The sequence below is a fragment of the Teleopsis dalmanni genome, chromosome 1 (assembly GCF_002237135.1).
Source record: "Teleopsis dalmanni isolate 2A chromosome 1, ASM223713v2, whole genome shotgun sequence".
Taxonomy (NCBI): Eukaryota; Metazoa; Arthropoda; class Insecta; order Diptera; family Diopsidae; genus Teleopsis; species Teleopsis dalmanni.
Genome location: NC_051846.1, coordinates 38,575,933 through 38,594,264, shown reverse-complemented (window position 1 = coordinate 38,594,264; position 18,332 = coordinate 38,575,933). Strand labels below are relative to the sequence as shown.

General features: G+C 29.9%; 1 protein-coding gene across 1 annotated transcript; it reads right to left on the bottom strand.

Annotated features, from left to right (window-relative positions):
* Positions 1 to 912: 912 nt before the first annotated feature.
* On the bottom strand, positions 913 to 3,557 carry LOC119673490. Its single transcript, XM_038084780.1, has 5 exons — positions 3,535 to 3,557; positions 3,355 to 3,469; positions 2,326 to 2,557; positions 2,224 to 2,268; positions 913 to 2,172 (listed from the first exon to the last, which is right to left on the bottom strand). The coding sequence occupies exons 3-5, from the start codon at positions 2,497 to 2,499 to the stop codon at positions 1,282 to 1,284; spliced, it is 1,110 nt and encodes a 369-aa protein (XP_037940708.1). The 5' UTR covers positions 2,500 to 2,557; positions 3,355 to 3,469; positions 3,535 to 3,557; the 3' UTR covers positions 913 to 1,281.
* Between the last annotated feature and the right edge of the window lie 14,775 nt (positions 3,558 to 18,332).

The window sequence follows — 18,332 nt, the reverse complement described above, 5'->3', positions numbered from 1 at the left end:
TAATAAAAGCATATGCTTGTGTGCACTTTCATTGCTTAAGCCACTTAGTAGTATCAGCGTAAAGTCACTGGCATGTCCTTACTGGCAAAAACTAATGATGGAATGACTGCGAGTGACGTTCGTGTTTTTTTTTCATTGTTTTCGATTGAATTAATATAAATTGCAATTTTCTACTTCAATATTTTTATTAAGTATCTGTCTTTTTGGCATGTGTGTGATTATATGGCAAACAGTCTTTTTTCACATTATGTGAGTATATATGTTCCTAATTATGCATTTATATTATGTTGTCAGAAAAATAGTGAAGAAAAAATATTTCTTTCATTAATAAAATTTATCCGAACAATTAGTGACGGATTCGTTTGGAAAATTACTGACACTACACAATTACTAAGCAAATTGTTGATGTGACAGTTTGTTCTTAGAAATTTGAGTTAACAGGAAATATTTTTTTTTTGTTTAAAAAAAGCCTTTTATAAAGCAGGATCTTTCGTTTTTATAGTAAATGGTTTATATGCAATTAAAATTAAAAATTGAGAATAAAAAATATTTATCTTACTTTTGATAAGATTACCTGACAAGCTGCCTATTAGTAAACACCAAGTGTGCTCATACTTGCTTCCAAGAAGTTGAATTAAAGGGGACCCGTCGTCTAACTGAGTATGTAGGTATCTTCTGTTAATTCTCTTTTTCCCTACAAATCTGTCTATTCTTTAAATAGACTAAAAGAAAAAGACAAATTTCTGTTTAACACAATATCATTTCTTTATTCAAGTTGTGCTAAATTGAAATGATATAATTTTAAGGAATTATAAATCTAACTGAAGTATGTTCAGATATATACAAAAAAAAATCAAAAAAAATGTTTTAAAAAGAAAGGAAACAAAATTGTATTTATTAAAAAGATTAAAGTGTTACAATAAAAGATAAACACACTGCAATTTTTTGATTTGGACGCTAAGAATTTAAATTCGTTCTCATCTCATTGAATTCAAATTTTATTTAACCTGATGAAAGTCCTTTCGTTCATTCTTCAGTCCAATAAAATTCTTTGTGAAAAAAATATAGTTATTTGCAAAAACTTTTGTTGAATTACATTTTTTGAATTTTTGTTCCAAATAAAGTTGGTACAGTAATATTGGAATTATGGGGCTTAAATTAGTAAAACCCTATAATTTTCATCATATTGAAATAAAAGGTTTTTGAATGGTTTGAAAATTTTGAAATTGGGGTAGAGAGAATCAAAAATTTGTATTAAAATAAATTCTTAGTAAAATTTTTTTAAATCTTCTCTTCATTGTTAGTTGAACTAGTTTCATTAAGTTCCTCATATGCATTAACGACTTGAACTTCATCGAGTTCCCCATTTGCATTAACAACTTGAACTTCATCGAGTTCCCCATCGGCATTAACATCAGTAATAAATTCTACTTCGAGCACTGCATTTGCATTAACAACTTGAACTTCATCGAGTTCTCCATTTGCATTAACAACTTGAACTTCATCGAGTTCCTCATTTGCACTAACATCAGTAATAAATTCTACTTCAGGCTCTACACTATTTAAGGTATCATTGTTTAAGTGAAAATTTTCGTTGTCAATTGATTGAAAATCATGTGCCACATCTGAACCTCTGATAGTATAAGCAGTGCTATCTATGGTGCCATCAATTATATGGTTACCACTATTAAAACTCATGCCAATCTCTGATTGCTGCTCATCATTATTAAGTTGTGGTGTTGAAAGTGATCCCCTGTGACTGGTTCCTTGTGCTGTTATACCTTGGACAATCTGTTTAAGCAGCTCATCTGAGGTTTCAGTAACATTTCCAGTGGTTTTTATAGCATCATCACCTATATGCACATTTTCAACCAAATTATTCAGATCTTCAAGCTGATTAGCAGATGTGGAGTCATTGTTTATACTCGAATCGATCTCTCTTTCCTGTTGAATATTTTGAAGTTGTGCTGTTGAGCATGATCTTCCATGACTTGTTGCATGTGTAGTTACATCAACAGATCTACATCGTGGCATTTTAGTATTTATATCATCTTCATCACTGTCACTACTTAAGTCATACCAGACACGACGTAGTTCTCTGATCGCTCGTTCTACACAAATTTCACTATTCCTTACTCTTGCATTTACTTCTCTTAAGTTAGTTAAGAGGCCCTATAGAAATATATTAAAAATTATTTCTTATATTAATAAATAAATATTCACTGAGTGTCTGTTCGATCCTCCAGCAGCAGATTGTTGAGGCTTATCCTAAGAACAATCGAAAATTTGTTTTATTATTAACATAATTTTAAAATTTTTAAGTACCTCTAATGTGGATCTACAGAGTGGACACTTTGGGCCATGCAAGTAGAACCTCGAATGCATTGTTAGTTGTGTAATGCATCCATGACAAAACGAATGCTTGCATCTCAACGTCTTTGGATTTGTTTTAATTTCCAAACATATCATACAGATATCTTCATTGTTATTATCACCCATTTTGAGAAAAACCTTTTAAACACTTTTCGAGTATTTGGAAGAATTACCAGAAGAATATCTATGAAGTAGAATGTACTTTATTACTTTATTAAATGAAAGTCAATATTAAATATTAATATTAATCTTATTAATATAATATTATTAATATTATAGTCCGAAGCGCCGTTAGCCAAAAAGCGTCACAAAGTATGATAGGAAGTCTACTTATTTGCTGGTTTGCAATGGGATTCTCAAATTAACTATTCTGCAACTTTTATAAAGAATGAAAAAGATTAATACATTATATGAGTCTGTTATACCTAAGGTGGTGAATTTTTACCTTTAATTTTGTCTAATTCCAATCTTGAAATCTTTCAATTTCTTCTTTTTTTCGTATTTAAGAATTTTATTTTGCTTCTAAAAATTAATTATATAAAACATTTGTATTTTATTTTAAGGCAAACTACACAGTTGTGTTAACAGCAAAGTATTAATATCAAGTTTATAAGAGAGTTATAAGGCATTTTTGTGGGGATTAAAAAAGTGTAATTATTAATTTTCTATCGTCTGAACAGAAGAATGACGAGAAAGTCTTTCTGTGTAAAAAGACCAAAATATAGTAAATAATATCAATTAAATTAAATTAAATTAAATTTTATTTAGTTGATCATTTAAGTGCTGCCAAAAGTGCTATCAGGTTTTGGAAGTCTAAGATGTGGAAAGCAGCTAACTACAGACACCGTACAATTTTGAAGGAGATAAGAGATAAGAAATGCTTACTAACATATTTTGGCATACTAACATATAAATATAAATACGGATATGTATAAGAATACTTATGTGATCTTAACACACAAAATTGAAATATATACTTACGTGTTCCAATTTTGAAGACCAGAGACGATCTGGTAGATTTCTTAGGAAAAAGAATTCTAGAATATGTATTGTAACAGATATCAAATCTGACTTCTTCAAACAAACACTTTGCTATCTTTAATAACAGAGAAAAACCTTTATAAACAATGTATTATAAAAAAATAGATTAAGATTTTTCACCTTTAATTTTATTTAGTTTACCATAGTTAATGAAACTTTTTCAATCGCATTGAATGTTTATATTTTTTTTATAAATAAGTAAGTTTTTTGTAATAACTTAATTTTATTTCAAAGCAACTACGTTAAATAAATGGAAAACAAATTAAACATATTTTCAGAAAAAGCCTAGTGTGGGGTAAGCCCCCCAGCTATTATAGAGTAAAAGTGCGTAATAGCACTAATTCAAGAAGAAGAATCAAGAAGAGAAGAAAAAGCTTTTTCTGGGTGCCCTTTGTAGTCTTAACTCAACTTTTTATTTCATTAGTTTACATAGCGAAACAACAGGCAATTTAAAGTTCGCTTCGATAAACAATGGTCGTTTGAAAGAAATATTAAAGCGTCCTTCAAGGATCGTCTTTATCAGCTTTCTTAACATTGTATTGAGTAAATTAAAAAAAGTCGATAGCATTAATAGTAAAATCCATAAAAACTTATGAATCGAAAGCGTAAAACAGTATAAAAGGGATATTGATCTATACTTTTCAATAATTGATGGTTATCGAGTCCAGCACTAGGTAGACAATATACAATATACAGTAATTTTATTGTCTGTGATAGGTGTGCGGATCTTTAAAGTATTCTTCTATAATTAGTAAATATTTGACTTCACCAACCTAACTAAAAATTTATCAGGAAGTAATAAGCGATTAATAAAAGTGGTTACCAACGTAAGAGATTGTAAGTTATTGCAGGCAAATCCTCGAGGATCAAGACAATACAACCGACACGTCTGAAAGAAAATTATGCAGAATGTAAATTTTGTTGTTTTTCTTCTTCCTTTTCACTTCGTTCCACCATCTCATCAAGTATGTCTGTTGTCTATCTTTAATCCATCTTTTGTTTCCCTCTCTCTTTTCTTTTTTTTGTTTTTGTTTTGTCTTCCCTTGCTTCTCACTTGTCTCTCTCTTTCTCTTTTGTTTCTCCTTGTTTCTCACTTATTTCTTTCTTTTTCTTTTGTCTGCCCTTACTTCTGACTTGTGTCTCTCTCTCACTTGTCTCTCTCTCTCTCTTTCACTTGTCTCTCCCTCTCATTTATCTTTCTCTCTTGTGCTCTTCTTTGTCTTTTTTCTCAATTTTTTGTGTCTATAGTCTTTCTGTTGTTTCTGTCTTAACAATTTTTCGTCTTCTTATTGTCACGTTTGGCTGCTTTCTCCCCTATATCTCGCTGTATGAGGGTTTGTTAAGATATATTTTAAATAATACTACAACTTAAACATTTTTCATTGGAAGTTTTCCTGAACTTTTCGAAATTCATTTCTTTGCCAATAAATAAAACAAAACAGAACGGGAAGAACATTTCGGAAAAAACAAATACATAAGGTGAAATTGAGGATTAGTGGAGTTGTACCACATATATATATTAAATTCAAGTATAGAAGTATATACTGTTTGTATATACAAAAATAAATGTATATACGTAACAGTATATATATTATTAAATTGATATTAACAGATTCTCATTTTTAACCATTGAGAAAAAAAAGCATTGTGAGTGAAGCAGCGGAATAAATAGAACCCCATTTTTGAAACTTAGCCCGTTACTGTTAGAGACCCAGTTGGCTAGTAGAAAAATAATTACAGATTTGAACCTAACTATAAAACTTATTGCTTAGTGTAGTCTTTTGGCAAGAGAAGGGGAGAACAACGACAAAAATTATTTAATAAAAATCACAAAACGCAATGTCATATTATATATTAAGTTAATTTAAAATAATTTAATTTAATATTAGCAACGCGATATTTAAAATTATTTCCTATCGGTTTTTTTAATATGATATACAAATATGTAAACATATACTTACGTGCTTTGATTTTTGAAGATATGAAAAGAATTAGTGAATTTTTCGGAAAAAGCCTTTCGTGGAAAAGTTGACCAGATTCTTCTCTTTATAAATGCCTCTGGCTGGCTCTAGTGTGTCCTTCTCTCTACTACCCACTATTATGAGGTTTTTGTGAATTCAAAACGGCTTTTTCAGAGAGAGGGACTCGTCCTCCTTCCACCACAACTAACTGAATAGCAGACAATAGTTCTGTAAATGAATTAAGAATCGTATGTATCGCTCTTCACATAAATTTTTTGTAACCTTTAAATATAAGGAAACATCCTTCTTCTTTAACACTTTGTATGATATTAAGAGAAGAGTTATAATCTCAAATTTTGTTTAACTCAATTACTTAAAACGTTTCAATTTCTATGGTATTAAATGCTTACATTTTTTACAAAGAAATAAATTTTTTAATATATTTGTATTTTATTTCAAGGCAAACTATGCAATTATATTTTTATAAATAAAGTAAAAAGAAATTAAATAAAGAATGTCTTGAAAAAGTAGTAGTATTATCCTGGAGTACCTTAATAACCTTAACTGAACTCTTCATTTCATTTGCTGACAAAGCAAAATGTGAAATTTTAATTTTAGTAAATTATATACTTAGTTTATTATTTTTATTCGAATTTATAAAGGAATCAGGTAGCAAAAATAATGAACTTCAATCCCAGTAGAGCTGACCTCATGCGGCGTCATTTGATTGTGGTCACATATGTGCGGCTTCGTTATCCACTTCATGAAAGCTTGCATCCATATGAGTGGCTACTCAGTACTTGCAAGTAGTTGGAGTGTGTGTTGCTCAATGAAGGCAAGAGTACTCGGTCATTTAAAGTAGCAACAAAAGCATTTCCGTTGATCATTTAATGATGCATTTTCGATGCTAACCATTCAATGGCAAAAGCAACCAAACAACTGAACCAACTACTCACCAAACCAAATCAACCAGCTAAGCTAACCACTGTGATTTTGTAATTTTGTTGCAATGTGACTTGGTGGGAATGTCATCCTATGCCAAAGGACTGGGGAATAGTGTGTACTCAAACATGGCGACGCGTGCTTGTGATTGTGTAAATACTTTCTAAGTGCCACTAGAAAGTCTTTTCATATATATATATATATATATATTTTTTTTTTCTTTTTGGTATAATTACACATACCTTTCTTATATAATTTACTATTTTTTTATTTTTTGTAATTACAGAGCACTCCCTTTTGCACTTCTTGGTTATGCTACACCATATTCCAGTGCACAATTCCAAAATGAAACGTTTCAATTGCTGCCAAGTGTTTGATTAGTTGCTTTAAATGAAATTTATCGTTTCCACGGTATACGTACAGTTTCCGCTTGTGTGATTGGCTCTGTTTGCTGGCTACTCCATCGGGCTGGAATCTTGCTGCTTCAGCGACATTGGACTGTTGCTCAACACTGGCAGTGGATAAACAAAAAATTTAATAAATTTTAAAAACTGCTAAGAGTGGCCATGTTTGCTTGTTTGGGTGCGTTTGGGATCTGTTGTTTAACTCTGCTCAGTAGTTTCTGTTGTTGTTTATCAAAGCATCATTTTTACAATATCAACACTTTCTTGGCTATAGTGAACGCAACTTAATGAGACCAGAACAGTTCATTGCCAGATAAATGGACTGCAATATTGCTGCTGCTATTGTTGTTCTTATTATTGCTGCTGTTGCTGCTGTTATTGCTGCTATAGCAGCTGATGTTGTTGCACTTGTAATTTTAGCTGCTCTTGGCTTGAAACTGCATTGACTTGCATACTGCTCTGGCATCTTACATCAACCGGAAGCACCCAATTGTGTGGAAGCAATAACTTTTCTTAGCTGCCGCTTATGCTATTGAAGTTGCAAAATGAAACTGGGATTTCTATTATTAAATGTTATTTCAGATTTATTTACATTTGTAGTGCAACAAACGGAAAATTGCATTTCGTTTGTGGTCTTAATTAAATGATGAAAAGCGTATCAGGTTTATTGCTCAGTTAAGTTTGTTAAAAGCAGTAATATTACTGCTACAATCGGAAACAAAAATTATTTGTTATTTATTATTTTAATTGCTCGGAGTATAAGTCCGTTACATCTGAAATTTCTATAAAAGGATACTATGAGTTATGAGATAGTCATTATTACATTTGATATTAATGTTAATATAATGAAATCTATTTCAAAACTTACTTTCCTATGTCTTTCATGCACAGTAATTATTTATAGCAGTAGTATATATGTTATTATTTAAGATTTAAACCTTTAATATTTTTAAGACCTTTCAATTAATATTTTTTATTGCCCCCTGTTAAGAATTCTTCTTCTAATAGAAAAGTTAATAAAGTGCACCTTTATTTGTGAATTTTCAATCAAGTGAATTCTTGAACTGGTCGAAGTTCAATTTAGTGCTTCCTTATATTGCCGTAATAAGTTTGACATACAATAGCTTGATAAGAGCTTTTAAGGTGGCTACGGAGGATAAATAATACTTGTTGATACTAAAAATTAGAAAAAATTCGAATTAATCTATATATTCAAATTCTTAATTATTTCAAAAAACTTAGCAATATCCAAAACCAATACTTCTTCTTTATAAAGACATGTAGAAATATTGTGTGTAATGAATGTTTTAATAAGGAACGAGAGTTTCTTAAACGATTGCCTGAAAGTAAAAAAATTATAATATGAGTTTGTATTAAATATTCAATATTTCATTCCAAAGTACCAATTGGAGAGACTTACATACTAAAATTCGCTATAATTTCGAAAGTATAGATTAGTTTGGAATTGAAGTTTTTTAAGATTACTAATGGTGTGTGGATGGACTTTAAGGACATGAACTATATATCCAATAACTCATATTTAAACTAACATAGGGCTTATGTGCAATAACAGAATATCTATTTTGAGTATAAATTGTTGGTAATAATAAGAAAGTTTTAAAATCCAAATAAAATATTTCAAACAAGTAAATTCGTTGGCTAACCATAGAGCTATTTCAAAGATCTTTATATATCTATCCTTAATAATTTTAAAAAACCTGTTGTTTTAATTGTTCATATATAATTTCTTGGTCACAAGTGGTATAATTTGAATCCTGTCGACTTTGAACCGTTTCGCACTGCATCTATTTTCAATTACAATTTGCAACTGCCGTTGCTTTTAAATATGAAAAAAGCCGGGAAAAATATGTGGCTTATTTGAACTTTAAACTAAACAATAAAAGTGAAACCATATTAATTATATATGTACTAACTGTTAAAAAATTTTTTATTTTCCAAACCACGCTAATGGGTATATAAGAACCAATACTAATATTGGAAGTGTCACCGAATATGATAAAGAATGGGGTGTTTAAGTTTGATACTGGTAAACCTTGAGTATTAATATGACAGGTACTCCTGTGTCTTCTCTTCAAAGTCTAATATAGTCATGTATGCCTAGCCTAGCTTCATGCTGATCTATAGTTCAGTCTTGTGTTAGTATAGATGTTAGTCTAAATACTTCCGATTTACTTCTATGTACTAAGTCGGAGGTTTTACATACGATTCATGTGTCTTTTGACGTAGCTGCTGAAAAAGTAAGAGAACCATTCCTATTTGCTTGTCGTAAAAAATGTTCTTAAATCAATTTTCATCTTTGGTTGCAGGCAGTGAACCTTATGGCTGATGAACCTCATTGTCAGATATCTAGGTTGTCTTGCTCCAATTTGGATAAGAAACGAACTAGTCAGCTATTTCAACTAAGGCGGAACATGTTCAGGACCCTGGTATATGTGCTGACGGGACACTGTGAAATAGGAAGGTATGATATGAGACTGGGTCTACCCTATAATGATTTTTCTCGAGATTCTGTTTCTGAGGATAGGGAGAAGACCGTGCTCCATTTTATATGTCAGTGTCCTTCTTTAGTTAGAAGAAGATTAAAAATTTTCGAATCCCCTTTTCTCACCGATCTGATTCAGCTGTCAACCTGTAATGTTAGGGATCTGGTCAAGTTTATAGAACTGTCAGGTTGGTTTTTCTTTAAGTAATAAGGGAGTCGTTACCATTTTCGGCGTTGGTTGTGTACTAATTTAGTTCTCTTTATGTACCAATGCTATTCCTATGGTGCCATAAGGGGCCATCATTTCAGATTAAGTGGAGTATTTGGAAACAACGCCGCTACTTCAAACTACCCACCTACCTGTTAGTAGTAGGAACTCTTTTCATAATTATTTATATACTAATTAAAATAAAAATCGAAAATACTCTTATTTTGCTTGATTCATAACCCTTAAATCTCTTTTAATTACGTTTTATACACTTTTAATATCCTTTTCGATGGATTTTTCTAATTCTTTTAAAATGTTTTTAAGCAAAAATTACACAATTTGCAGTTTTGCAAGCAGACAAAGCATAACGATATTTACTACAAAAGCATTTATGGGTTAAAAACTCAACTGGCAACAACACCTTTGCTACTTTCAAAAACTTGTTTTGTAATTCTCACCGCCATTTACAATTATTTTCATATCCGATATGCAAAAGTGCAAAAACTTATTCGAGCAACAATTTTTGCACACATACGCAACTGTGTGTGTTGCGTGTGTGTGTGTGTGTGTGTGTGCAGGGCTGAGTGTCTCTAAGTGCTCGCATGTGGTAGTAATATATGCGAAGCTGTGATGTGTGCAAATAGAAATTTTCCGCTAAGCAAGCTTACAGGCAACTCCTCAAGCAAAAAGCCACAAATTTCAGTTTTCAAATAAACACAGCGAAGCTCATATTTGCACATATTTGCACATATGCCGAGTCACGCACACATTGGGGACGTGCAGGGTACGTGACATACACAGAGGCTGTGAAATAATATAATAATAAACGCGAAAATGAACACCAATTGTGTTTGTGTGCGGCGTGTTTGTGGCTGTGTGGCCATATAGCGACTGCATATTTGCATCTGAGTTTATTGTTGTTGTTAGTTTTTGGTTGAGAAGCAGCGACCGTGGCATGTTTATGTGTCTATTTTGCACAATTTGATTAAAAAATTTTAACGTTAATAGAGGCAAATAGAAGCATCAGTAAAAGCCAAAAAGTGTGAGTAAAAATATTTCAATAAATATTATGTCTAGAGAACTGTGAGATATATTTTTATATTTTTATAATATAGTAATCTAATTTAGGGTTATTATTCATTCATAATATATGTTGTGTTTCTCATGAGATATGAAATAACAAAATTGAAGAGATGAGGAAATGCTCTAGTATTTGTTATTTAAAATGATTTTGGACACGAACACAACAAGAGTACATCCTGTTTAATTTCCAAATATCTTTTTGACTATTTAAAAATTTTCTAAATATTTAAACGTTTAATATATTTTATTATATTCTATATTTCGACTCTCCTTGAGAGTCATCATCAAGATTACGTACTGTACAATATAGACGATAGAACAAAGAGGAGGACGTATCGTAAGCCTGATGATGACTCTTAAGGAGAGTCGAAAATTGACTATAATAAAAAATATTAAACGCTTAATTATTTAACAAGAAGGGATCTACAAGCTGATTAAAAATATATAAAAAATCATTTTAATAAATAGGTCGAAAAATAAATTTAAAATATTATATATTTTCTAAATATTTGATCCTTTCCTTTAAATCTTCTGACATTTTGTTAGCACACACTCGCTACCAACTGATTATATGGTTTTAAGTACGGTTAAATTTAATCCTTGCAGTTTTAAAACTTCTAGAGTTTGTTAATATCAATTTCAACAAATCTGATGTTTGAAATTTGCCTGATTTGTTAAAGAACTAGAATTGGAAATAAACAGGGTACCGTCTCCTAATGAAGCGGAGCATTGCGCTCACAGTTGATCATTTGTGCTTAATTGTTAATATTATCACAACTGGTCAAAACTAACAGATAATATGTTTGAGGAAAAAAATTTCTTTTGCGATATTTTAAAATAATCTTATGCGTAGACATACACGAGTATACCTCCAGCTTAAAAAGTACCCGGATTTTGTAAATAAAACAAACAAATTTAATTTTATTCCAAATTTATTTTATCTCCTTCAAAATATGCTCCTTCTGAAGCGATACACGTATGCCAACGCTTAACCCAATTTTTCATACACTTCATACACTTAAATCATTCGGGGAATTCTCTTTTACCGCTTCAATCGACTTAAAACGCTTACCACAAAGGAGCAATTTGAGTTCGGGAACAGGAAAAGGTCGCATGGATCTAGATCTGGCGAATATGATGCCTGAGTGATGACAGTGGTGCCGTGTTTGGTCAAAAAATCGCGTACAACAAGAATTTTCCATAGTAAAAATCGCTAAATGTACTTGAGGTAGTCTTACATTAACAGCTGCTATAAACAACCATATGTCAAGAAAGGTCTATTATTCTGTTATTGAAAAACGTCTATTACTTCAGGAGTAGTTGACAAACAACAAAATCCTTTTTGAGCAGAAGGTACAGTGTGTAATAAACTGCTAGAAAAATGTTCGATCTAGATGGTGCCTTCTATATCGAAGTGTCGAAATAATTACTTTTACGAGCTTTTTATTATCATAAAATAACAGCTTCAATCTTTAACTTATAAGTTAGACTTCTTTCCCTCAAACAGCTAACTTTATTTTTAGAACACTGATTAAAATAAAATTTTGTATTGTGGTAAATGTTTGCTTTTGGAGGAAAAAAAACACTGATGCAAAAAAGCATTAATACGACTGTATTATTTTTGAACCGAAAACATTGAGTCAAAATTTTCCATAACAACATATTTTCGTCAGGGTTTGAATTGCTTGCTGAAAATTAGCAAAAGCAACCATATTTTGACTAATGCATAAATATTAACCAGTCGATTTTTGTCAAACGACTAATTGCTAACGCATTGCATATGAAAATGAAATAAAAATATGCATTAGCAACAGCAAAAAACGTAAACTGGTTTCATTTTGATTGCTTGCTAATAGTCAATTTTACATTTTTGACTATTATGCATTTGGAATATATGCAACTTGCTTGCTTATGCGTTAGCTGCTTGTGTTTTGCTATTAGCAAATGTATATGGATTTCTTCTTTTTGTTTTTTTTTTAAGGGAATGTGTACGCATTATTTCTTTGTTGGTGCATTGAATATAGTTGTGCAAAATTGTAAGTAATGTGTGTGCGTACAATTTGTATGCAATTAATATTATTTTATCTGTAAATAGATTATGCCTAAATTTATGTTTTTTTTAATTATTAAATTTATGATATATATGATATATATGATATATATGATATTAATTATTAATTATTAATTTATATATATATATATATATATATATATGTTTATATTTGTGGGAAAATTTTAAATAATATGTAAAACATATTATATACAAAGTTGCCGTTATTCTAAAGTGTTTCATTTTAATCGGTGTATCATGGCTCCGCGACTTAATAAATTCGCAATTCTTCAACATTTTAATATAAATAGTGATAGCGATTTAGCAGTTTGTAAAATTTGCAAACATTCGTTGAAGAGGGACAGAATATTTAATTTAAGAACACATTTAAAAAATATGCACCTGTTAAATATAAATAAAAATGAAGATTCCAGCTCAAGTAGTAGTGCAATAGTTGTGAAAAAATCATTCCGAAAACAAACAATTAAAATCGAAATGAGCAAAAAAGAGTTATTTCGCTATTCCATTTAATGTCCTTAATTCGGAAAATATGAGAAAGATTATTGACCCTATTTGTCGTGGCTTAGAAGAAAAATTTAATAAAAAATTTGTATTGAAAAGCATCTCCAACGAGCTGTACGAAGAAGTCGAACTGCTAAATCGCTATCACTATTTATATTAAAATGTTGAAGAATTGCGAATTTATTAAGTCGCGGAGCCATGATACACCGATTAAAATGAAACACTTTAGAATAACGGCAACTTTGTATATAATATGTTCTACATATTACTTAAAATTTTCCCACAAATATAAACATATATATATATATAAATTATATAATTAATAATTAATAATTAATATCATATATATCATATATATCATATATATCATAAATTTAATAATTAAAAAAAACATAAATTTAGGCATAATCTATTTACAGATAAAATAATATTAATTGCATACAAATTGTACGCACACACATTACTTACAATTTTGCACAACTATATTCAATGCACCAACAAAGAAATAATGCGTACACATTCCCTTAAAACAAAAACAAAATGAAGAAATCCATACACATTTGCTAATAGCAAAACACAAGCAGCTAATGCATAAGCAAGCAAGTTGCATATATTCCAAATGCATAATAGTCAAAAATGTAAAATTGACTATTAGCAAGCAATCAAAATGAAACCAGTTTACGTTTTTTGCTGTTGCTAATGCATATTTTTATTTCATTTTCATATGCAATGCGTTAGCAATTATGCAAGCAATGCAATTAGCAACAGCAATTCAAACCCTGATTTTCGTATCTCTGACATACCATTTCAAACATTTTTCAGCACAACATTAGGTCTACTTTATTTATAATTTCATTCAATAAACAATATTAAATTTATAACAGTCCCCTATCATTAGCATATATTAGTTCAAGAAATTTAATTTAAAATGCTGGATCTGCATTAAACAAATTATTATGATTTCTATTATTGTATTTTATATTAACTTTAATTTCAATTAAAACAAATACTCAGCATTGTTATTTATAGCATAATAGATGGAGAACCTTTGTAGAGTGCTTGTATGAAGCACAATTTGCTAATATTTTTATTAAAATTTTGCTTTTTTCACGTTTTACTTAGTAAATAGTATAATCTGTATAAAGTCAAATTATATATTATATATATATATTATATTATATAAGTTATATATTATAAATATATTATTATTTTTATTATTATTTTATCAAATTATTAATTATATATTCAAATATTATTGAATTGAAGTCATAGCTTTTTTGGTAGTTTTGAAATATATCTTTTGAAATACTACGAGGCAAAAGTTCTGCTTGTTGAATGGGTGTCAAAACAGCTGAAGTTCCCATATATTGCTAGACTTGAAAAATTGATAGAATAATATTTTGTAAATGTATTCAGTGCAAATGTTACCGAATTTTTCTTGTAATCTGAAAAAGCTTTAGTATTAATACAACAGGTTCTTCAGTGTTTTCTCTTTGAGTATCGGTAATCATGTATTGCAGCAAACTCGACAGGGCGGACTGAACTTGACTCTATACCATGTTATAGCTCAGAGATATTAACTCACGAATTGTCGATTCACTTCTATGTACGTATTCCATTCCTATTTACTTAACGAAACAAGTGAAGGTTGGAACAGAGGATGTTGCTGGTCGACAGTAATAACTGACTAAGAATATGCTATGGCTAAAATGCCAAAGCTGTAAGCTTTATCTATATATATAAAAATGAATGTTGTCTGTCTGTCTGACTGTTTGTACTCGTTGGATTCAAAAACCATCCAATCACCGTGAAAATTTTGGAAATTATTAGGTATATCCCTGGGAAGGTTTTTGCAAAATTTTGTTATAAAAAAATATTATAAAAATATTATATATATTATAAAAAAATATAAAATAAAAATAAAAAAAAAAATTTTAATTAAAAATATATACGAGTGAGTGACACGAAGTTCGCCGGGTCAGCTAGTATATATAATATAATTGTTGTTTATTTCTATGTAATAAAACAAATTTAAAATGAAGTGAAAATAAAGCTAATACTTCTACTATAACAAATAATGAATTATCGAAAAGTGTTGGTATGCACACTCAGAAAAAGATTTTAGTTAATTTAACCAGATTTTAACTAAATGTTAGGTCAAAATATATTTACTTGAATCATCATTTTGGTTCAATCATATCACATATTGGTTTTCATATCGTCTTTACCGCATGAAATTTCTCTAACAAAATGATCAGATTAGAACATATTCTGCTGGGTGTATACGTGTATATTATTACGAGTAATAATATACTCGTACTAGGGCTTAAGTGAAGATTCTTTTGACATCTTAAAACAATGCAAAGAAATATTTTTGATACATAAAATAATTTAGTTTTATTTCTTGTCAAAGTCTTTCTTCAACTTTGCTCACAATTCAAGCCAATAATATGTGATGAGATCAAGAGATTTAGTAAATATCGAGTTACAGAAAAAACAGTTGACTTTTGATTAAGTAACCATCGAAGGATTATTATAAAAATAACCTTCACAACATATTCTCGAAATAATCTTTTGTGTCGTATAAAAATAAATGAAATAAAATAAAATTTAATTGAATTTTAAATTTTTACCTCATTTGAATGGCATCATTGTTAAAATAATAACATAAAAATATATAGCACCTTTATTAACTCGTCGACTGTTTCCATTAACTCTGAGATACTGAGAAGTGTGTTTAGCTTAAGTCAAAGGTAAATATCTGTGAAAACTTGTCAAGAAGGTGTACATACTCGTAATCGAAAAAACGCACAATGCAACAATAAAAATGGCTTAAATATTTTGCACTTAAACTCTGCAATATCCCGAATATCCTGAAAAATGTCAAATATACGAGTACCACACTGAGTACTTCAACAGGCAGCAGAAAGAAAGGAATACAATGTAAAAGGTTCCTTTTTCGCTTTTTGAGTTGTGAAGGAACTGCAAACTTGTAGTGAAGGAAGGGTGAAAGCTAAAGGTACTGGTATCGTACCTAGTGATTCCTATTGAACATTTAACATACACTTTACATGTGTTTTGCATGCCTTCTTTCGTAGTTAATGGCTGTAACAATGGTACTACAATATGAGTTCGAGTGTAACCGATAAAAATGCTTAGCAGAAAAAAAAAAAATTGGAACAGAAATATAAAATATAGAAAAAATTTGGAGAAATTGTAGTACAAATATAGCAAAACCTGTTAAGAACAAAATCTAAAGTGTTTCGGTATGTTTTTCTTCCTCTGGCAAGTCGCTTAACTAGGTTTTTTTACCTTCCCACCTTTTTTTGGGTCAAAATTTTATTTTCATTCCTATTTTTTTTCCATTTCTGTGGACTTGGCAATATTTGCTTTTTATTCGAAGTTATTTGGCGCTTTTAGTCTTAGTAAGTGAACCAGTACCATTCCGAAAATAAAAAATAAGTTACACTCACCGTGGTTTGGTTGTTTATCTTCAGAGTGGAGCAGCCGCCATATGCTGTTGCCGCCGTTCATGTCATTTTTCGGTACGAGCACTTTTTTTTTGCCATTTTTGCGGGTGTAATAATTTTTTTTGGGGTTTTCACAGTTAAAGGAGGACATTTCAGCGGTTATCTTCTTTATTTCCGCTGTCTGCTGAAGCTGTGTGGTGGCAATAAGTTTGGACAATTTTTTTGAATTCCTGGTTTAGTATTTTTTTTTTTTTTGGAACTGATTGCTTGACATTTTCTACGATTGCGACGGTGAGTGCTTACGGCAAAATGATGGTTTTGTGGATTTGGCGCCCAGTTCATGTTACAAACCAAATTTGTGCATGTAAACATTTAAGCAGAAAAAAAAGGATCCAGTAGTTTATGACTATATTGTATCCTTAAATAGCTGAGCGTGTATGTTGGTAAAACGGAAGTGTTGCTTTTTATAACTTATTTTATTTATTTATTTTTTATTTTTTGCTTTATTGAGCTGCTTTCATTTCCTCTCTTTCTGCTTATCTGCCTTTCTTATTTTTATTTTAATTTGCGTTTAGCTACCTACGAATATGAGTATACCTTCATATGATTCAATGCAGCCAGGACTATACCATTGCATGCAACTACTTATGTAGCTAAGTATATGTCTTCATATGTAAATATTTGATTACAATTGACTTGAATTGCTATAAGAGTGCCTATTAGTGTGTGATACTACAACCCACTTTGGTGTATTATTACTTCTCATGTAAATATTTGTTTAAAAGTGTTTATTTTGGCACGAGTATTCAAGTCGAAAATGATATAAAGTCAACCTCATTTATTTTGCTTGCGAGATTACGGGCAAGTCAAAGGTGATAGTTCAGACGTACTTAGCTATATGAGTACTTAACTTATATGTCAGTTTATCAAAAGCTTATATCACGTTGCGCTACCAGTATTTTTGATTTTTTCACTTTCATAGTTAATTCATAGTAGCGGGAAATGCTTTTTATAGTTAATAAGAGATTACTAAATTTAATTATAATTTCCTTTATTAAGCGAATATCTGATTAATGCAAATATGATTCCTATAGCTCTTGTTCTGATTAAAAATAATTAATTTAAAAATAATTAACTATTAATAATGCATAGCTCTTTTAGCTTATAGCTCTTATTTTTTAATTAATAGTAATTAATTTAATCTATATTCATAAAAGAAAGTTGTGTTAGTTAGACTACTTATAACTCAAGAACGGCTGCATCAATTTTAATTATCTTTGGTTTGTTGGATTCGTCTCCGCTCCGAATAGCAGAATATATTATAAAATATTGGAATAATCCACTAATTTTAACCTAAATAATAAATTTATAAATTTCTGTTTCAAACTGTTGACAGTTTGAGGGATACTGAGTTTTTTTTATATATCTGCGTGTCATCAATATTTCAAATATTTCAAATTTTAAACATAATAAATAAATACTGTCATCAATATATGAGCTGTAAGTAAAATCTCCGCTCCGAATAGAATATATTATAATAGAGAATAGAGAATATATTATAAAATATTGGAAAAATCCACTAATTTTAACGTAAATAATAAATTTATAAATTTCTGTTTCAAACTGTTGACAGTATGGCAGTTTGAGTGATACTGATTTTCTTTTTGTATTCTTGAGTGTCATCAGTATTTTAAATTTCAAATATAATAAATTTCAAATATAATAAATAAATATTGTCGTCAATATGGTATATGAAGATTTTTCCAAGCAATTGC